Below are 22159 nucleotides of genomic sequence, written 5' to 3' on the forward strand. Positions count from 1 at the left end.
TTGGGGCACCTGATAGCTTGCTGTTCGGTGTGAGCCAAGACTTCGTGTTAAAGGCAGATGAGTAAAAATGTATAGTTTTACACGTATGAATCTAGTAATGACTAGCAGAGCACTATAAGACTCAAGACAAACATATAGTTGGTGTCCGGTATACGAGTACGTGGCGCATTTAAAACTAAGCTAAACGAAATTTGAATTTTCGAAGTGAATTAGACAACAAAAAATGTTTTAATGTAAATTTTTAAAAGTTCAGGACGGAATTGGTTCATTTAAATGCTTAACGTACTATGGCAAATATTATTGCATATTCTCGACGAAAAACATTTTTGATCAGACGATTCCTTCATATAGATAAGCGTTTTTTTTGCTTTTTTTTTTTATCACAGTCACTTTTTTTTTCTTTCTCAAGAGCTGCTGCGTGTTTACAATAAAACAAACTAATCATACTTTTCGCTGCATTTTAAAGAATCTGGCATCATTAACTATAAAAAAAATAAAATCAGTTTACACATGTATTTCACATTATTTCCTTTTAATTGTGAATATTTGTAAGAGGTACATTTTTTACTTTTCTGACTAAAATCGATAACGCTCAGAACGGTTGAACGATTGACACACGGGGATGCTGTTCTGCTTGAGTGATTAACCTGACAAAAAGGCGGGTACTTTAAAGTTTAAAAGGACTTAACATCCGTTTGATTTCGTTTAACGGGGGCGTGGCTTATTAGTTTGACGCAGTTTAACCACAATTCAAATTATCTTGTTTTACCGCTAGGGAATCTACTTGACTGGTATTAAAGTGATTTGATATTGATTGAAATGCATTAAAGATATTTTTTTAATTTTTGTCAATCTTTATTCAATTTTCATTAATCTTTTTTAAATGCCGGTAAGACGTTTTTGTCCGTTCAAGCTAAATTGGATTTACTAGTGATGGCGGAGATTTGTCTCATTAGCAATCTTCTTATTTTCATCAACTAAAATAAAAAGAAAAAAATAAACAAACAAAAAGAAAAACAAACAAACAAAAACCGAACCAGTTAATCAGTTAACATGCAAATAAACATTTATCAATTGTATGCGTACAATGTGCTTTATTGGATTAACCTTCATCATGAACATAATAATCACAAATTTTAAAGGCAGATGAATAAACACCGACTAAAAATCAAATCCAATTGAGGTCAACTTTGCCTGTCGGAGTTAAAACATTAGCTTGTTTATAATTGAAGAATTAATAAGGAACGTATTAATTTTGAATTATTCTATGCAGATATTCCTTGCGAATATCACCAGGCCAAGTGCACGAATGGTGTTCAATGCGTCGATAATTCTACCTTTTTGCGAAGGAGTAAAACACTGTTCAGACGGTTCTCATGAGGAGGGAGATATATGCAAAAGTTCGTTAAAAGAAAACACATAGCATAGACGGAGTTTACTTTTAATAAGTAATATATAAGTTCAAACAAACTTGTTTTATTCATCATTGAAATAAAAGATTTACATGGTTTCGTTTTTTTTTTTAAGTTTTTAGATTAAGGATTAAACGTCGCGTTTATTTGGCTTGTTGATACGGGTTTCAGAATGTATATATATACAAGAGTTTAAAAATTAAAATCCATTTCTAAAACATGAATCTGATCGATTGGATGAAATATTGCGATAGGAATTTTTGGCAAAATTGTTATACTTAAACAAAACCAAAATCGACTTTAAAATCAAATCATGACAGTGTTCCAGCTAGGCCGTTTTCAGAGGGCGCGGCGCCCGCCCTTTTCCGAGTGGCGCCCTGTGCCCTTTTTACAGTTTCCAGGGCGCCCTGCCTTTTTTGAAGATCGATTGCATATTAATTTGCGTATTGATATGATACGCTAATTACTAAATTTTACCTGGGGAAAAGATTATGACTTTGTTTACCACCCCAAGCTAATCAATGGTTACAACTGGTGTCATAATCTGTTGTTATAGGTAATCCGTTGATCGGATGGGTCATTATGATCATCAACATTAATTCGTTCAAATAGAATCGGTCAGTCGGCAATTATCTTTGAAGAAATGTACATACAACAACTTGGGCACAATTTGCGATGTTTACCGTAGTTTCATGGAAGAAACGTAATGACAGAAAGTTGGAAAACCATTATAAACTCGTTGAAGACATTGTTTTACTTGTTTTCTGTAAAATAAACAGAAAATTCAGACGTATTTGTCATTGACTGCCTTCACTTTTGATACGAAAATAACAAAATCATCCGCCATATTGTGATCATATTTACATCATATTTACGTACTGTTTATAATCCTCCAAAGAAGGAGCACACCCGAATAAAGAAAGATAACTCAATCTGATTTTTTTCCTAGCATTAAGTAACCCATTTACATATTCTAAAATGTGTCTCCATACTTCTTGCTTAAGAATATATATGTTTAGGTATTTATTTTGAGTTATGGGAAAAGTTAAAGAGGGTCTTAGTAGCAGTGTTGGTAGGGTGCCTTGGTCATCTTTTTCTGTATTCTTTATTTTTGATACTATTTTTCACTGTTGCTTTATATCCTAAAATTGTGAATTTACTGAGCACAGCTGTTTTGTGCTGTATTGCCATCAAGCACAGCAGGGGTAGAAAGGTGAAACTGGTAAAATGTGGTAGACCATAGAAACAGTATGAAACAGATCTCCTTTCAAAACATACTGCATATAAAGTTCAACTGTGATAGCAATGATAAAAAAACTTGTGTGACAAGCTGCATGACAAGTTTTTCAGCCTTAAAAGTAGAAAGACAGAGTTCTATATGGGCTAAAGATGTTGTTCTTGTATAACCTGTGATTCAACGAATAAACACAAATGTTTGATTAACATCTTTTATTAAAATATGCCCTTTTCATATTATCATATCGCGCGTTAAATGCCCTTTTTCAGGATTGGCACCCTGCCCTTTTGAAAACCTAGCTGGAACACTCAAATGTCACCGGAAAAAGTTTTACGTTTGCTGTAATTTACGTGGATAAACATTGGTCTTTTGTAGATTAACGTTCCGTTCATTACCAAGATGTCTACTCTTAACCTTTAAATCCCTGCACTTATTTGTTTTCAAAAATCCTCAACCGTGACTAAAAATCAGACGTTTTTTTTATATCCCAGAATGGCTTGTTGAAATTAACATTTATTGTAAATAAAAGATTTTTTGGCTGGAATTTCCGATAATATTGATTTTATTAATGCCATGTGTGTAGAAGGCATTTCTTTGTTTAAGTATATCAACATGAGGTCAAGGACTACATCATGTTCAATGCATGATCATCTAATTACATTATCTGATTGGTCAGTTCTTAAAATAGGTAATTAATATCAAATTTCTACATGTGCTTGGACATGCGGTCATTCGCCTTTGTTTTGGGAGAAAGAAAAGATCGTTCACACCGTAACAAAATAAACATCATAAAAATAACAAAAATAAAAGTGAGTTGAAAAATTAACTCACCAACATATGTATATACAAATTATATAAACAAGTATACATGAATATTGTAATTAATTCATGTTTAAAGAAAAAAATAAATGTCCTATATAATAACACTTAAAAGGGAGGGAAATGGGAGGGTTTTCAGATAAATTCAAAACGATCTTTTCTTTCTCCCAAAACAAAGGCGAATGACCGCATGTCCAAGCACATGTAGAAATTTGATATTAATTACCGATTTTAAGAACTGACCAATCAGATAATGTAATTAGATGATCATGCATTGAACATGATGTAGTCCTTGACCTCATGTTGATATACTTAAACAAAGAAATGCCTTCTACACACATGGCATTAATAAAATCAATATTATCGGAAATTCCAGCCAAAAAATCTTTTATTTACAATAAATGTTATTTTGTCAGCTAATGTTCCTTGACACAGATAACAACGAGAAAACCTTGTATAAATGACCAAGATCAAAGAGTCTGAGCTATGTTTGCTGTTAATAAAATACAAGTTGAGTAAAATGTCATTTATTCAGAAATTAATTTAAAATGCAACTTACATCTTAACAATTATAATAGTACTGCATAAATGACAATGACTTTAATAAGCAAAGGTGGGGTTGAAAAAGTGCCCTCTTGGGATTTGTGGCACTTTTTCAACCCCACCTTTGCTTATTAAAGTCATTGTCATTTATGCAGTACTATTATAATTGTTAAGATGTAAGTTGCATTTTAAATTAATTTTTGAATAAATGACATTTTACTCCACTTGTATTTTATTAACAGCAAACATAGCTCAGACTCTTTGATCTTGGTCATTTATACAAGGTTTTCTCGTTGTTATCTGTGTCAAGGAACATTAGCTGACAAAAATTGATTTGTTAACTCATGACGTATTATAAAATACAACACTGACAGCAATAGTAGTACACATTGCCTTCAATTTTGTCTGTATCAATTTCCTCTTTTTAGTTAAAGAACTGAACTAACATTAAAAATCAGTAGTTTTGATATCTCAAGACGGTTTGTTGAATCATTTGGTCTGTATTAACAAAACTTTACAATATGCATGTGTACTTTGTAATATAAATAATATAGCTGTATAATAAATCAGTAAATATAATAATTAAGGATAATTAAAATTGAATGTAAATGACAACAATAGTGGTACATATTGACTACAAAGTTATGTCCGCGTTCAATTTGAGTTACTAACGCTTCAACATAGGCAGAAAAACCACCAGCCGGTGACGAGCTTCAGCTGACCCATAAACAAAAATTGTGTACTAGTTCAGAAAAAAATAAGGTCACACTTAACTCCGAAACATATAAATGAACCAAAATTAAAACAATATACCAGACTGACAAAGGCATAAGGCAACTGACATGGGACAGGCGAAAAAAATGCGGCGGGTTTAAATATGTTCTGTGAGATCTCAACCCTCTCCCTTTACCTCTAGCCAATGTATAATAAACAGCAATACGCATAGTGAAACTGAAGTCTGAGTCAGATGTCAGAATAGGCAACATACGAAACTAAGCAAAATAACAATGATGCATAAATTAACTACTAGCAATTACTGACATGCCAGCTTCAGAACTAAATTATAACCGATTCAAAGATTATTTCTTCATCATATAAAAATCAAGCACAATTCATCTGTCACGGATAGACGGATGCTGGCTTAGAAGGAGTTTGTACTTATAAAATAATGACTAATACTTTAAACAATTAACAATTTAATATAGTACAAATTTACAAGTTAAATAATACTGAAATGTTCAAATTAATTTGTTAATTTTGGTTCGCTATTAAATGTTGAACTGCTGTAGAAAAATATACTTCCGGTCATCCAATCTGGCACAACATAACGTGTAGGTTACGGCTACCATATTGACGTCTCATACGAGTTACGTTGTCATACAATAATGTTACTTTATACCATAACGAGGTCAATACTGTTCAATACTTTTACAGATGGTTGCTTATCTCCATACTACATACTACTATATTTACATCACATACTACTCAGCAATCTGACTGGAACCTATCGATATATATATATTTACTATACGTTATAATAACGTATATACATACGCTTATGTCTCACACATGTCGCATAACTAATTATGAATACTTAATACGGCTACTTATACGTTCAATTTATAGAAGATTGCGTTACATTAAATAATATTTAATGCTTTACTTTTCACAATAAATAATTACGGCATATCGCATAATGCCTTACGTTACATGTCACATAATTGACTATACAGTATAATGTCATTATACAATTACTACACACAATATATAGCTTTAACGCTGAATTAATATTCATATCTATATTTTGCATATATTGCTCTACGTTATATATACATTATGCTCGTGCATGTTCACACTATACGGACTTCATATACAGGAGTGTGCTCCTTACGCAGAAACTGCTCCAACAAATTTATGAGGACGAAATATTAAAAATGACACTCCGTACATTTTATTGACACCATCACGAATTGGTTGATCCATACGAAGTGTCTTTGTCCAAACTAACAATGGACATTTTTACCACGTCCTAGATTTTGGTTTGCCATTACGTCATCTGATCTTTTAAGTACCGAGCGTGACCTTTTCCCGATTGTGACTGTTTTGTTGAATGAAAATTCGCATTGTTATAAGACGTGTCACGGTATTTTGCTATCCAACATTCATGTATTTAGTTTTGATGTTATAGTTGTTATGCTCATCGTATATTATCAAATGTCTTATCGTTTGTAGTTGTAATTATTACTTTTTTCTGTTCTATTCGTGTGCGAGGGTATAAATAATTAATCACCCAGTTCATTTATAAGATTTTAGTTTGGGTCAACTAAACTTACACGAAGTATTTGGTTTACAGTTTGATTTAGAAGAAATACCGACATAGCTAGATAATACAAATAATTATGTAATTACTGACAACTTTTTATTAATACATATTGTAATGTCATTGTTATAAAATACATGTAATATCAGTATTACAAACCTAATCTTGAACTCTATCCTAATTTTTGGAAACTTTTAGAAATTTACCTTGACGTCACACTGTTAAGACGGTTCTGATGAAGAGGGAGAGATATGCAAAGGTTCTTAAAAGAAAACACATAAACCTTTTATTATTTATAATTGAAATAAAATATTTAAATGGTTTCGTTTTTTTTTAGTATTTAGAATAAGGATTGAACGTCGCATTTATTTGGATTGTTGATACGGGTGTCAGAATATATATATAAGAGTTTAAAGAATAAAATTCATTCCAAAAACATGAATCTGATCAATTGCATCAAATATTCCGACTGTATTTGTTTTGCAAAATTGTTATACTTATAACCAAAATCGACAAAACAAATCAAATGTCAGTGGAAAATGTTTTGCGTTAAGTTTCCAATTCGACCTTAGGCTATTAAATTTGATAATTTATCAAAAACTTCCACAGATAAGTGTCCTTTACATATATTGATATCTTGATATACAATATAATATAAAGAATAAGGAGATGTGATGTTGGTTGTGTGGCAAGTCTATAGTTATGCTACTTTTGCATCAAACTTATACATTAAGTCACAAATTAAAATTCATGTATAAACATGTTTTTAAAAATATTGTCTTTGGTGAAGGTGGAATGCCATCAACAGAAGTAGGACCACTAAGGGTTTTATGTTAAAATAGTAAAAACACAAAACAATTACAAGTTATACAATGTTATAATGTTGTGGAAAATAGATCGTACGTTGTGTTGAAAAGCAAATTGTCATTTAAAAAGGATAACAATTCATGCAAAAAAAAGACATTATTGTCTTTTATTGGCGTAACAAAACAGTTAAGACAACTGAATTAGATAAACTACCCGTAACTAAAGAAAAGAGGAAAATATCATGCAAGCCACTACCAAGTAAGGCGATGGTCTTATATATAATGCATTGTTAAGGTTATGTACATATGTACGAGACGGGGTTGAAACTAAAGCAATGAGAGTTTGATATTATTTACCTTAAAGCTCAATAACTAAACAAGATGCAACACATCAGCTGTATTTTAAACATGTTGGACATGCATTAATATCTGGATCGTTATTCTGCAAGCATATCATCTTTACAAAAGCATCAATTAAGGTATTACAGTATGGTATTCATTTTGTAATGATCTTTATAATTTTGGATGCGTAATACATTTGATTGAAATGTTGAAAACCACTCGACGTTGAGATCCATGGAACATGCATTCAACGGATAAAAAAAGGCGTGTTGATGCTTACGTGGAAATTTTTGTATTGAAAACCTTCATGTATGTTCATCTGTTATTTGATGCTTACTTAGTAAAAATTTAAGTAATGTAGCGTCAAAGAAATACACATCTAACATACATTATAACAGGACAATCAGTCTTATGGTTTCAGATGTATAAACCTTCCTTAATGTCTCGGTAACTGTTTCATAGATCGCATTTGTCCCGTTGGAATGGTGAAATGTGAAGATAACGTGCAGTGCATTTATGAAATGCAGTTTTGTAGTGGATATTCTGACTGCAGCGATGAATCGAATGAAAGCACAAAGATTTGCACAAAAGGTAATCAAAGATCGTATATTTCTTCTATTCATTGTTTTAACAAATTGCTTTTGTGTAGTAACACCATTATGTTATGTTACTATCAAGTTATCAAGACACTTCTTGGTTAGCTTTTTATTAAGTTGAGATTCAAATACCATTATTAATTGAACATCCAAATGTTCGATGTGTCCCAGTTTTGAAACATTACCAAAAAGCGTGGTTTTTTTTACAGACAGAGTATGTCCAACTGGAAAGTCAAGATGTTCTGATACTGATACAGTGTGTACTTATGATAGTTGGTTCTGTAACGACATACCAGAATGCTTAAACAGATATGATGAAAATCCGAATATTTGCTTAAATCGTAAGTACAGATTTAATATAATACTTTGTGAACAAAAAGATGTAAACTTGCGTAATTCTAGTCTACTCAAAATATACAGATGTTATGAGGTACAACAAAGGGCTCTAACATGATAAAATTCCAAGTTTTAGGTGGGATTCGTGTTGCTAAGTCTTTAGTTTTCTGTGTTGTGTTTTGTGTACTATTTTTTGTCTGTTTGTATTTCTCTTTTTTAGCCTTGGCGTTGTCAGTTTGTTTTCGATTGATGAGTTTGAATGTCCCTCTGGTATATTGCGCCTCTCTTTTATTACGTACTGTTGATTCATTACTAGACATTGGATACCAATTATGCGTGGATTTCGTGGGTACAGTTGAACCACGAATATAAATGTTCATTGATTTACAAATTTTCCATTGGTTTGTATGCAAACTTTGGCAAAACCACAAGATTAAATATTCACGAAAATGAAAGATTTTCTCAATCCACGTAAAATTGATACCCAAGACATATTCATAGAGAAAAATAATCAGTAACTGTGTTCGACTTGAACAGTTATAGTAGACGGCATCAGAAAAACTAAATCAAATCAAAAATGTAATTGATAATCCACAAACAAGAGCAACCTTATATTTGGGTTTTTAACTTTAGTTCTAGAGTTACCATCCTAGTCTTTATAAACAATCATTCATACATAAGCTTATTGTTGTTTTTCTTAAATTGTTTAACATTTCACAGCGGTAAATCATGTTACTTTAATTCTTCTTCCCTCAGTTTATTTATTTTGTATTTACATTGTATCATAGATCAAATTTATTTGTTCAGTGTATGTTCACTGGTGTTAATTTGTCTTTTGATTGAGTTAAGCCATTTCAATAGATATTTTATAGTGTTTTTGTTTTTTTGCACTCGTCCTAAGTCATGAATCTGGTGTTCAGTAGTTGTCGTTTGTTGAGACGGTTCATAAGTGTTCCTCGTTTCTAGTTTGTATATAGATTAGACCGTTGGTTTTCCCGTTTGAATGGTTTTACACTAGTAATTTTTGGTGCCCTTTAAAGCTTGCTGTTCGTTGTGAGCTAAGGCTCCGTGTTAAAGACCGTATTTTGACCTATAATGGTTTATAAATTTTGAGTTTGTCTCATTGGCACTCATACCACATCTTCTTATATCTATATAATACAATTCCGTCTTTTATTGCAAAATATGTTAAAACGAAATACTTTGCTACATACACAAACGATTCGAATAAGTTCAGATATATACACACAATACTATGGTGTCAAGAGAGCGTCACCAACCATACTATGATGCAAAGAGAACTTCACCATCTAAACATGGATAATCAATAACAGGAAATGGAATTTTATTAGCTTTATTTAAAGTAAGTTCAACAGGACACATTTCTTCAGTGTAAATCCAGAAGCCGTCACTATTGAGAGCCAAATATCTAGAAGTGTTTTAAAAATGTATGTATTAGATATTGTTTTGGTGGCTCCTTGGTGGTTTTCCTGATGAAGGTAAATCCAGAACAGTGCTTCGGACGCATGAATTGATAACTTGTTGCTGTCATTTATTCCAGTGCTTGGTCGATACCACTGCTTGTGGACTATCAGTCCTCGATGGTATCATCAGCAGAGTATTCATAAACGATGTTGACTGTGCACATACAACAATTTAAACTACACGAAAAATGAGATAATACTCGTCTTAGGACAAATCTTGAAATGAAAGACAGCTTTCATTGTCTTATATTTAAGTTATTTCCTTATTCACCTCTTGCATTTAATATAGATTTGTATGTCCGTTACGTGTTTTTTTTTCTCGTAAAATAGTTAAAACCTTGTGATGGCTTTCAGCTGATATCGATATCAAAGCAATGCATTTTAGCAATGCCTGATATCGCTAATGCTATGTCTCGAACGATATGCACTAAAATGATAGAATTTTCAAAATGACATGGCTTATTTCATAAATATTTTATTATATTATGATTGAATCTAAATACAAGATTTGTACCAACAAAATTTTAATTCCCACTGTTTACATATATTGTAAAGGCATGTAGTATGTATAACACAATGCAGTTTTTTTCAGCCGTCGTTTGATTAAAGCAAGTTCATGTTACTAAAAATCCAATTAAACTACTATGTCAACCATGGAAATCCCTTGGATCCTTTTGGACCTGTAAAAGATAAAATAACAAAAACATTGAATGTCTTATAAATATATTGTACTACTATAATAAGATTTATGATGGAAACAGTTCCTGGTATTCTGTACAGTTCATGAATTTATAACGATTTATTCTACATATTATACAACAGTTTACGTGGGGAAAAAAATTAAAACAGAATTTAAAAGTATTGAACATCTGCGATCAATGCCAATCTTCTTAATGTACATGTTATATACTTACTATATATACACTGGGTTAATGCCATTCATTTTCCATAATGAACACTGCAACACGTATAACCATTATGGTTTTGAATTTGTAGGTAAAGAATTCGGGAATTACGCTTGTGTAGTAATTACAAAACAATGTCTAAACTAATCTATTATTTTCCCTCCAAACTAAATTAACCGCTAGTATAGGGACTGGTCATTGTAATTGAATTTTATGCGATTTGACAAAATGAAGTTGATTTGCCTTCACCCATTTACCTTTTCAGATATGTCTGACATGTATTATGTTTAATGTAAGAACGTACAGTTGGGTGAATACCAAGCATTACATAAAAAACGCACGTTAACGCCGCATGCACATATTTCGTAAGTTAACATCAATTTTCGCGTTAACTGATTGTGTAAATTATGAAATAAACTTCGTGTACATTTGTACGTTTATTTTATTTTGTTAAAACAACTTTTTTCATTTTTAGCCATGGCGTTGTCAGTTTATTTTCGATTTATGAGATTAACTGTCCCTTTGGTATCTTTCGTCCCTCTTTTATCCTAATATTTTATATGTTTCACGTTTATGAATTTAAAACTAAAACAATTCAAAAACAATTTTAATTCGAAATATTAACTTTCATTAATTGTAAAAAATCAGTTTCAATTACTTTAAGTAGCGGATTTAGTATATCTTCTTTTCAAAAGTTACATGTACAAATATCGACTCACAAAAATATTTCCACTATGACAGAAACGTCCTAAAAATGCATATAAATCCTTTCTGGAAACTTGAATATTATCTGATCGTATTAACTCATCTCTAACTTCAATATTGATTTTGCCAGATTCTTTAGTTAACTTGGGAAATTTTAAGCAGACGAGCAAGTTAACTTTGACGTTGGTAGACCATACATTTTTTAGGACTGCTGCAGACTTATTGGCAAGTCTGCTCCAGACCAGACACATTACTAAACCCGTTAGACTCTTTATAGATATTACGGACATTGAAAAAATCGTTTTCATTTCATGTTCTTATAAACATTAAAAAATGGCTATAAAATTACACACTTCTGATCGACAAATATATACGCAGCTATCACAAAAGAAAGGAAATGTTGGTTTTTTTTTTAATTAGAAGGTGGAAAGAAAGGTTATCAAACGCATCGGAAAAATATTTGTATATGATTGGATATAAACATCATGTTTTACGTTGCTTCGTTCCCTATTTTTAACAGTCTCTTCCTAAAATAACTCTATGCATTCAATACATAGATTTTTCGTCGTAATTCACCTTGTTTGCCTTGGATTCAAGATTCTGTTTTGGCCAAATGTTCAAACGAAAATTGTACAGTTTAGGGATATTAATAAGGTGTTGTATAATTATGTACCATCTTGTTAATTTAGACAAACTTATCCTTACCGATTATTAATGATATCTTGGACGTCCGAAAAAATATACTTGTTCTGAACATGAATGAAATATTTGCTCCTGGACGTTAAGCCTCAAACAAAATCAATCAACCGACATAATTTACTTACAGTATACTATTCCAAGAAGAGAATTTCTCATACTTTTAATTATCAAGTACAAATGAAATCAGTCATGTCAGTGTTGGTTGATGCCGTTAAATATTGTTGTTTTAAATACAAACAATTCCGAACTACTAATTTTAGTGACGGTTCATTATTATGGATACAGAGAGGAAATGCTTGCACTCTAAATTGATGCTGAGAAAATTCTGTTGTCATTTAGTTCAAATCTTGCTGTCATTTTTATTATACAATCCTTCCTGACATAGATATATTACTGATTTACTATGAGGCTATATATATTTACAAAGTAAAATGCAAATATGGTCAGTTTTGGTTGATGCAGTCAAATAATTTTGTTATTTGATGCAGACAAATAATTTTGATATATACGAGTCAGTCTGAGGTATCAAAACTACTGAAGTTTTTTTTAAGATTCATATTTTGAATAACAAGAGGACAAAATGTTTTAGTCATTGTGTTCCAAAACATTTCAACTAACTCCATTTTCGGAAAATACCATCTGTTACAAACACAAAAATTTTACTACCTCTTTACAAGCAGAACCAAAAACAAGTCAGTCCCAACTATGAACTGGCTTCCAAAGCTACACAAAACACCTTACACATATAGATTTTATTCGTCCTCAAGCCATTGTACCACTACTAAACTGTCTATTCTACTCACCAGTACACTTTGTACAATAAAAAACCTGGTAATAAATTGTTCAAATAAGGCCGTTGAAAATAGTGTAATTAATTACTTTTGGAGTGTTAAAAATTCTTTGAAAGTACGTAGTAAATTGCATGTATATATTAGTGATTTCGAATCTGTTCAAATTTTTGATTTGCTACCCTACATACAACTTTGCCTCATAATCTTTTTACGGAACAATGAACACACCTAATTAAAAGGGCATTTGAATAGTCAGAATGCGAATATATATGTTCCAACTATTTTAAGTCATTTTTTTATTCACAACAAACAAAAGAGCTATGTCAATTAGACCTGCTTTGATACTATAGCTGCCCTTGAATTTTTCCTAGATGACATTTTTGTTCGCTATGGACATGATGGATATTCCGTATATCGTCAAGTTATCGAAATTCCAATGGGGACTTAGTGTAATTGTACACCACTCATTGCCGACCTGTTTCTGTATTGTTATGATTTACAATTTATGACTAGAATCAGCAAAGGCCCATCAAAACGACATCTGATACAAATTTAATAACACTTTTAGATATTTGGCTGATATGTTGGCTCTCAATAATGACGACTTCAGTATGTACACTAAAGAGATTTATTGTGCTGAACTGAGTTTAAATAAAGCTTATACTAACCATTAGTACTGCCCTTTCCTTGATCTTGATATATATATCTTTTAAATGTTTTACGGGAAGCTAAATACCAAAATGTATGATAAAAGAGATGAGTATTTGCATTTCCCATTGTTAATTATTAATTACTAGATGGTGACGTTCCTGGAATTTTTTTGAAAAAAATATTTTGATGGCCTAGCTGACCGAAAAAAAAAATTATATTTTGCACTGAAGCTGAAAAAAAATTTATGCTGTCACCTGCTTGAAATTTTTTTTTTGCACTGCTGAATTTGAGAATGGTGAAACTAACAACAGACGAGACAATCACAACATTTACTACATTTTCAAATCGGTAGAAGGACATCGTTCGTAAATATAAATCTTATACGTTCAGATATTTAAGACCCAATCTTTTATGGTAATATTCTTTACAAAGCACAAAGCACTCACCCCAAAAGGTAACAAACCTTTAACAGACTTATTCAGAAGGGTTATAGTTATGATACTTTGGTTAGGTCATTAAAGATGGCATATTTTGGTTTAAATATTGATTCACTCATAGTGTCTTTGCATTTGAAATAAACACATTTATTCTAACATGTCTAAAACCAGTTGTTGGCATGATACGGGATATGTTCTGCTTATTTATGTTATGATTGTATGATACGTAACCCCTAACGAGAGGGATTTTGCTTGATTTTTCTACGATGAAGACATAATCTTTCAACCAGTTTGATAGGGGTCTGGAGCTAGCCAGTAACTGCTAGTAGTATTTTGTTAATTTATATATATATATCATTGTCATTTGGTTAGTTTCTTTTGTTACCTATTCTGACATCGGACTCGGACTTTCGGTCTTTTAAACTGTGTTTGCTGTGCATATTGCTGTGTGTTTGTTTAATCAACATTGGCTTTAGGTATAGTAGAGGGTTCATATCTCACAAAACATGTTTAACCCCACCGCATGTTTGCGCCTGTCCCAAAGCCAGGAGCTTCTGGCCTTTTGTTTGTTTTTTTATTAATTTTTTTTTATTTGAGTTTATTTATATATTTTGGAGTTTAGTATGACGACCATTTTTACTAAACTAGTACACATTTTTGGTTAGGGGCCAGCTAAAGCACGTCTGTGTGTGCGGGAATTTCTCGCTGTGTTGAAGACCTATTGGTGGCCTTCATTTGTTTTTTGCCCTTTAGTCTGGCTGCTGTCTCTTTGACATATTTCCCATTTTAATTCTCACTTTTAGACATACACTGAACGAATAAATTTGCTTTTTGACACAATAGAAATACAATATTAACTAGATTTGTAATTGCTAGCAATAACGGATGGCACCCTTCCCCCCATTGCAAGGTGAGCGGCAGCCATTTTGAAAATTCAAAAGTCAAAGAGTACTAGTGCATCTACAGATGTCTAGTAACATTTTTGCAAAGTTTCATCAAGTTTAAAGCATTTTGAAATTTTTGATATTTTTGTTGTTTCCATGGTTACGGCGACCATTTTGAAAATTCCAACTTCAAAATGCAACTTTGCTTATGCTAGCTACTATTTCTGTAAAGTTTAATCCAGTTTGCAGCATATTAATTTTTGTTGTTGAAATTTTTTATCTTTTTGCATTGTTTCCATGGTAACAACAGCTATTTTGGAAATTCCAACTCCAAATGCCACATCTTACAATGTTGCTCATCGTTACTGTGAAGTTTCATGAAATTTGGAGCACTTTGAGATTTTTTGGAATTTTTGGTGTAGTTTCCATGGCAACAGAGTAGTTCCATTGAGAGCCAAAATCATCCAAAACCTGTATATAGTGGGCACCTACATTCTATTAAAATATAATGATTCTGAGTTAAAGCATATCCAAACAGTTCACCAAAACCAAAAACTAGATTTTTTCACATTTGTTCTGTTTCCATGGAAACGGTAGCCATCTTGAACCATTTCATGCTTCCTGCAACTCTGCACGTGGGGGTCCTTATTATAGTAGAGTTCCATCGACATTGGTCCATTGGATTTCAAGAAATCCCCTGGACAAAATTTGTTGCAAGAAAAAAAATAATAAGAAAAAAAAGAAACGTAGAATAAAAATATGTCACCACAACTTCGTTGAGGGTGCCATAATAAATATTTTTGAACACATCGTATTCAATTAAGTCTCTACATACGATTTAAGCAAATATTCGGATTTTCATCCTCACTGTTTTTACAATCTGGAACGTCGTTGCAGAACCAACTATCATATATGCACTGTGGATCATTATTAGAACATCTAGACATCCCATTATGACAATCTCTGTCTGTAAATATAACGTTTTTTTAATTATTAAATTGTTATTACTGGGATACATAAAACACATAGTGGAATCCTATGCGACTGTCATACAAGTGATGGATTGAGCTAGCTATAACACCAGGTATAATCCACCATTTTCTACGTAGGGAAATGCCTGTACCCAACTTTTACTGTATTTGTGCATGATTTTGCCGTTTGATAAAGGACTTTCCATTGTAAATTTTTATTAGAGTTTGGTCATTTTGTTCTTCTTCTGGGATTGTCAGACTGATGTACGTTAAACTCTATTAATAACATCTTGTCAACATATATGATACACGGTACTGACAGCTTAAAAACTCAAAGATTCCAAGCTTACAAAAATTAGTATATGTGATAAATTACTTCTATTTTTTTACTTTTTTTATTTGCTCAAACAAATAAAGAAGTAAACAATCTTTTATTACCTTTTGTGCAAATCTTTGGGTATTCATCCGATTTATCGCTGCATGCATGATATCCACCACAAAATTGGAATGCATAAATATACTGGACGTCATTATTACATTTCACCATTCCAACTGGACAGATTCGATCTATCAAAAAGTTTGAAAGACATTATGGAAGTTTTATACATCAGAAACCGTCTGACAGTTTGTCATATTAAAATTTATTTGACATGTGTTTTATCTTAGAGTCTGGATGGCTTGGCTTTGTCTATTAAGCATGCATCAATAACAGAAAAGCATGCATACAGGTTGAATTACTAACGACAATTTTACAAAAGCTTCAATGCACTATTCAATATTTCTTTTATCCGTGACAAGACTTTAATAAAAAGAAAGGTCGAATAACTTTGTTCAAAATAAATTGATTGAAAATTAAGTATTTTACATGACAATCAAATGTTTCAAATAATTCAAACTAATAATAATTATTACACAATGAATAATAGTCTATATTACTGTATAGGATGTTTTTGCAAAAACTTGACGTTCTAGGAATAATGATCATAATCATAATGCAGGTTCAACATGTTTGAAACGTTAACTGTTTGTTTGATTGCATGTAAAATAACTCGTTTTCCAAAAAAAATACCAATTGATCTTTAGTTTAAATAGTATCAAACTCATATTACGTTGATTCAAACCCCTTCACACATCGTTGTCAATATAAAGGAATTTAATGATTCTGCCATTTGAATACGGACTTTCCGTTTTTAATTTTTCTCAGACTTCGCTATTTGTATGATTTTACTTTTTTCTGGTGCCTTGGAAAGTATTTTCAAATAACATTGCATTGCATATACAAAAATAACTGTACTCGTAAATAGAATGAAGGAAATGGTCTATTCTTTACTTAGGAGGCAAAAGTAATCAGATTAATTTAATTGTCACATATTGTTTGTCTGACCAATAAAAAAAGTGATGTGGTTATATGCATGAAATGTCATCATTTTTAAAGGAAATTTTGTTTTGCATGAACTGTTCTGTATATTTTACGTAACTGTATATCTTAGTAATGTTTATGTGTAAATACTAATTGAACATGCAATCACTAGTGGTTGTTCTCATTTACGTGGAATTCCATCTGCAGCTATAACATATCTCATAGATAACACGAATTTGTATTTCCTTACTATCTTTATATGTTTGAAGTATAGGCAATAATATGCTAAGCCACATAACAAACTTTGTAGAATGAAAACATATAAAAAGGAAACTTATTTGTTAAATATTTAATGAATAACACAATTTGTTATCCTTATGCTTTTTGGGGGCGGGGGGACTCCACAATCATGTTTATCACTTAAACCTGTCATCTCTAAATTGTTAAACTGATATGATATCAATTATTCATTTAGTTGATGCGAGGGAACATACTCTCTATACAGATTTCTGGATTCTCGTCTGAACCATCTGAACAATCTGCGAAGCCATCACATTTCTTGAAATTTGCCACGCATTGGTATCCATTATCACATTTGGACATTGCGTCACGACAACTCCTTGCTGTAATATAAAAGAAACATATATCAAATTAACTCATTACTCTACATACAATGTACAGTTGACATGAAGTAAGGATAACATTTTCTGTTTCCTTATTTGAATAAGAAAAACAAAATGAAAATAAAGTATCAAAGAGATGTAAGCCGAGGAAGTTGGGTGGAAAAAACCGAAGGGGTATTCAAACTCACAAGTCAAAAGACAAACTGAATACGCAATTAAAAATAAAATCAAAGACTGACAATCGGCAACCAGTCTTCAAATTAAACCATAGACAGCTTAAGACTGAGCAAACACAAAACCCACTGAAAGCAGGGTATAATCCCGATAACCCCATATAGACAAGACTTCCATTTTACCACTATATTCTGTTTTAAGTTATGATACCAAAGTTTGTTGACAAATGGTATCATCACGCACATTTTTCAAACCTAGTATACAAATGAGGATTGTGGTCAAGTTTGGTTAAATTTGGCGCTTGCATTGTCAGAAGAGATGTTCAATGTAATATATAACAGATGACGAAATACAAGGATAGATGAAGACGGACAAATGAAAACGTCGATGGACGTTTAGTAATGAGAAAAGCTCATAAGTAACCTCCGGGAACATATGTTTGAAGATGGTCATTCAAAATTCAATAGGTATTGTTTAAGAAGCCAAAACACGCGTTGCGTTTTAACAAAACTCAGACGAAACCATATGATTGGATTACAAATGCAGTAACGAAATGAAAAAGCATTAGAGAAAAACATCCAAAAATTAGGTGTACCAAATCTAGCTTGATCAAGCTTAGTAATTTCATTTAAAATATTAACAATGAAGGAGGCGTATTATTTGGCGCCAACAAGTGCGAACATATTGTAATAGGTAGTCCAGCTAACTTTTTAAAAATACAGAACGGAATAGCTAAATTTTGTTAATAAATAGAATTCTGAATCAAAAATAAATAAAAACATTCGAAACATATATTATTTTGCTTCAGTACACATATTTTCAATAGCATAACTGGTCACTCTTTAGTTTTCTGACTCCTGTTTGTCTTTTGCTTGTTTTTCTTTATTTGCCATTGGTCAGATTGACTTTGACTTATTAGTTTGAATATCATTTTGGTATATTTTGCTTCTCCTTAAATTACATCTTGCAATTTTAGTGCTTAGAGATTTCGCTTGATGTTACTCTGATGTGATAAATATATTGACATATTTGACCTAAACTAGCTGACCTATTACACATAGGTTTTTTAACAAGATATAATTAGCAAAACCTTCCGAAAGAGATATTATACAAATAATAACTTCTTTGTGGACTACATCTTGTAACACAATATATATGTTAGTAAAGTGAAACTATACGTTTATAATTTGGCAGTTGGAAATAATAGATCGTTTTATAAACAAATGTAAATATTTAACGAATTACAAAATTATATAAGGATGTATGCAAATTTTGCAAAATCGTAAAATAATATTTCCATTAAAATGCAAAAGTTCTTCATTACACGAACATGGAAACTCTTCAATATATTTTTTTTTCTGTATTTGATAGCCTCGAAAAGAAAATTACATAATTATATAGTGAAGTGGATGTGAAGTAAGTAGTAGAAGGTACGAATAGACCACGTGTGTTTCTATCTTTTTTTTGTGATTTTTAGCTTTTTGTTTTTTGTTTTTTGTTTTTGTTTTGCTGTGCACATACTGATTTTATGCCATGAACGTATAACCTATGTTTTCAATTAGAATTATGACTTATGTTATCTTCAGTGAGACATGAAGTATTAGTAAATGCCTTTTAATTAGCATACCTCTGATCTGTAAAATGTACTACCCAGCTAACTGTAACGATAGCAAACGCTTATCTTAATAACAACAAATAATTAACTAATTACTTTTACAAAACTGATGTTCATCTTCTGACTCGCCATTACACATCTGTTCCCCAGAACAAATCATTGACTCATGTACACATTCATTACCATTAGGACACTTCACAAAATACGTAGGACATTCGAAAGCTACAATATTAAACAAAATAAATTTACTGTTTGACTGATTATTAGTTTGGAACAAAAAACAGGTTTATGCAAGTCAAGAAAATAATAGTAGTAACAACAAAATAACATTTACGTTACCAATGTTCATGCACCAGATACGAGTTTCGACAATTAATGTCTCTTCTTTGATGCCGAGGTCAAAATTATTGAAATCGAACAGCTCTTTAGAACGTTGTAAGAGCATATAAGAGTATAACCACATCCAGACAAGGATCAAGAGACTGCAATTAAACTGATTAAAAGATTATATCTTCTTCATATGAGCTTTTTTTAAGTTTTAAGGGTATTTGTTGGGTTTTTTTTATGTGGTATGCGGTTGATCGTTTTGGTACAGATCAATACTTCAATCCGGTGAAGTTTGATATGAATAGAAATATTTATATTATTTATCAATGACAAAAGTTCTACAACTCATAGACACAAGCAATTTACATGATCAAACGACGACAATAGAATTGAAACAAATACCTGTCCAGAATTTAGGTTTTCAGTATGACGTTCATTTGATACATTATCATTAAATCATTTAACGTTTTCTCATTACATTCGTATGACTGATTATCTGATAGGTAAACCAACTTACGCTTCAGAGTGTCACATTCTGAAAAAGAAAACATAAAATATCTGTTACAATTTCAACATATTCAATTCTAATCACAGATCAGTGAATCTGAAATTATCATAATGATCCAGTAATAGAGTCATACCGCAGTTTTTTTTATAAGGTCCTTAATCTGTAAATTTGAATCAAAGATCAATTATAATGCTTTAGAACACGATGTGTAGTTAGAGTACATGCTACAGTACAAAGCTTATGCACCAAACACCCAATCCCCCTACAACCCCTGTGTTATCGAGAGAAAAAGCAATGGACACAAGGCGGGGATGAGTGACCGACTGACTGACAGACATATAGACCAGTAAATGAACAGACAGACAGATGGATGTGGTTATTCGTATATAAACTCAATTCGACGGGTGCAGCAGGATTTGCTTCCAGTCATGAGCCCCTAAAATTATTTAAAGTTGTTTGTGTGATGTTCTGGTTATTCATGTTTTAATATATTGTGTTTCCCGTGACATTTTCAGTTTGTTGTCGACATCTGAATTTTAATATCAAATAAGGTACATCCGAATTTAGATATTATATTAGGTATATGCCATCTTTATTTTCACTCCCACGTATCAGAATGGAAAAAAAGTTTAATTATGATTTTAGAAAGTTTTAAACATTGTGGTACTTACTGTTTATTTTTACATTATCGCCTGAAATAGAGAAAATAATGTATATAAACATATATGTTTACTTAGTTTATGTTATGTATTTTTGGTGGTATCTTTTTAAAATCAAGCACACAGAAGACTATGTATGAAAACCTGAAAAAAACATGAAATGAAAGGGGATATACATTACCTTATTAGGTCTTTTGTGTAAAGACTTTTTAGTTTTGTTCTAATAATTTTGTTTTCTTCCGCCAATTATTTTCTCTTGCGCGATATGTTTGTTTTTAAAGATGTTGTTTAGATTTTTGTATATAATATTCTGTGTAAGAATAATCTCCTGGAACACTTTTTTTTCTTGTTATGATATCTCCTTTTCAACCGTAAAAGAAAGCGACAAATTTATGTTTCAATAATACTCAAAAAATTCTTTTATAAAAATCTTGGATTATTTAAAACATTGGACAGAAATGTGGGTGTGCAAAATTAAATACTTGTGTTGCGGAATGACATTTTTGGGGCTAAGGTTTTTCCGGGTGTGTTATTACTTTTATATGTGTTTATTTTAATAGCTAACTGATATAATTAGAAATGACTACGTAGCGCAAACAAAAAAGTATGCAGAGCATAGAACACTAGTATACATTTAGATCATAAGCATATACTTGAAAAATTCGATTCCATTTACTTAACGATAAAGCATTCTTTTTGTTGGCGCAAGCCATGTTAATAGATAAAACATGCCGTAAAATAAATATGCAAATATGACAAGTCCAATTGCACAATTAAAATATGACTGAAAGATTTATATTACTTGTATACAGATTAGTTTATAAAAGAGCACTGCTCTTGTTGCCTTATCCCTTTTTTTGAATTACATGTATATTTCGTAATTATTTATTCTCGTTCATATATCAACAATATATACATTATATAGAATATGTACGTACAATATTTATAGACAAAT

The 22159-nt window shown here is 31.5% G+C and overlaps 1 protein-coding gene across 1 annotated transcript; it reads right to left on the bottom strand.

Annotated features, from left to right (window-relative positions):
- Positions 1-10354: 10354 nt before the first annotated feature.
- Positions 10355-21917, bottom strand: LOC139490222 (very low-density lipoprotein receptor-like). The gene is made up of 8 exons (XM_071277071.1): positions 21881-21917; positions 21217-21237; positions 20555-20572; positions 19807-19932; positions 17793-17921; positions 16377-16505; positions 15803-15934; positions 10355-10575 (listed from the first exon to the last, which is right to left on the bottom strand). The coding sequence occupies exons 1-8, from the start codon at positions 21915-21917 to the stop codon at positions 10538-10540; spliced, it is 630 nt and encodes a 209-aa protein (XP_071133172.1). The 3' UTR covers positions 10355-10537.
- Between the last annotated feature and the right edge of the window lie 242 nt (positions 21918-22159).

This window comes from Mytilus edulis, chromosome 9 (assembly GCF_963676685.1).
Source record: "Mytilus edulis chromosome 9, xbMytEdul2.2, whole genome shotgun sequence".
Lineage (NCBI taxonomy): Eukaryota > Metazoa > Mollusca > Bivalvia > Mytilida > Mytilidae > Mytilus > Mytilus edulis.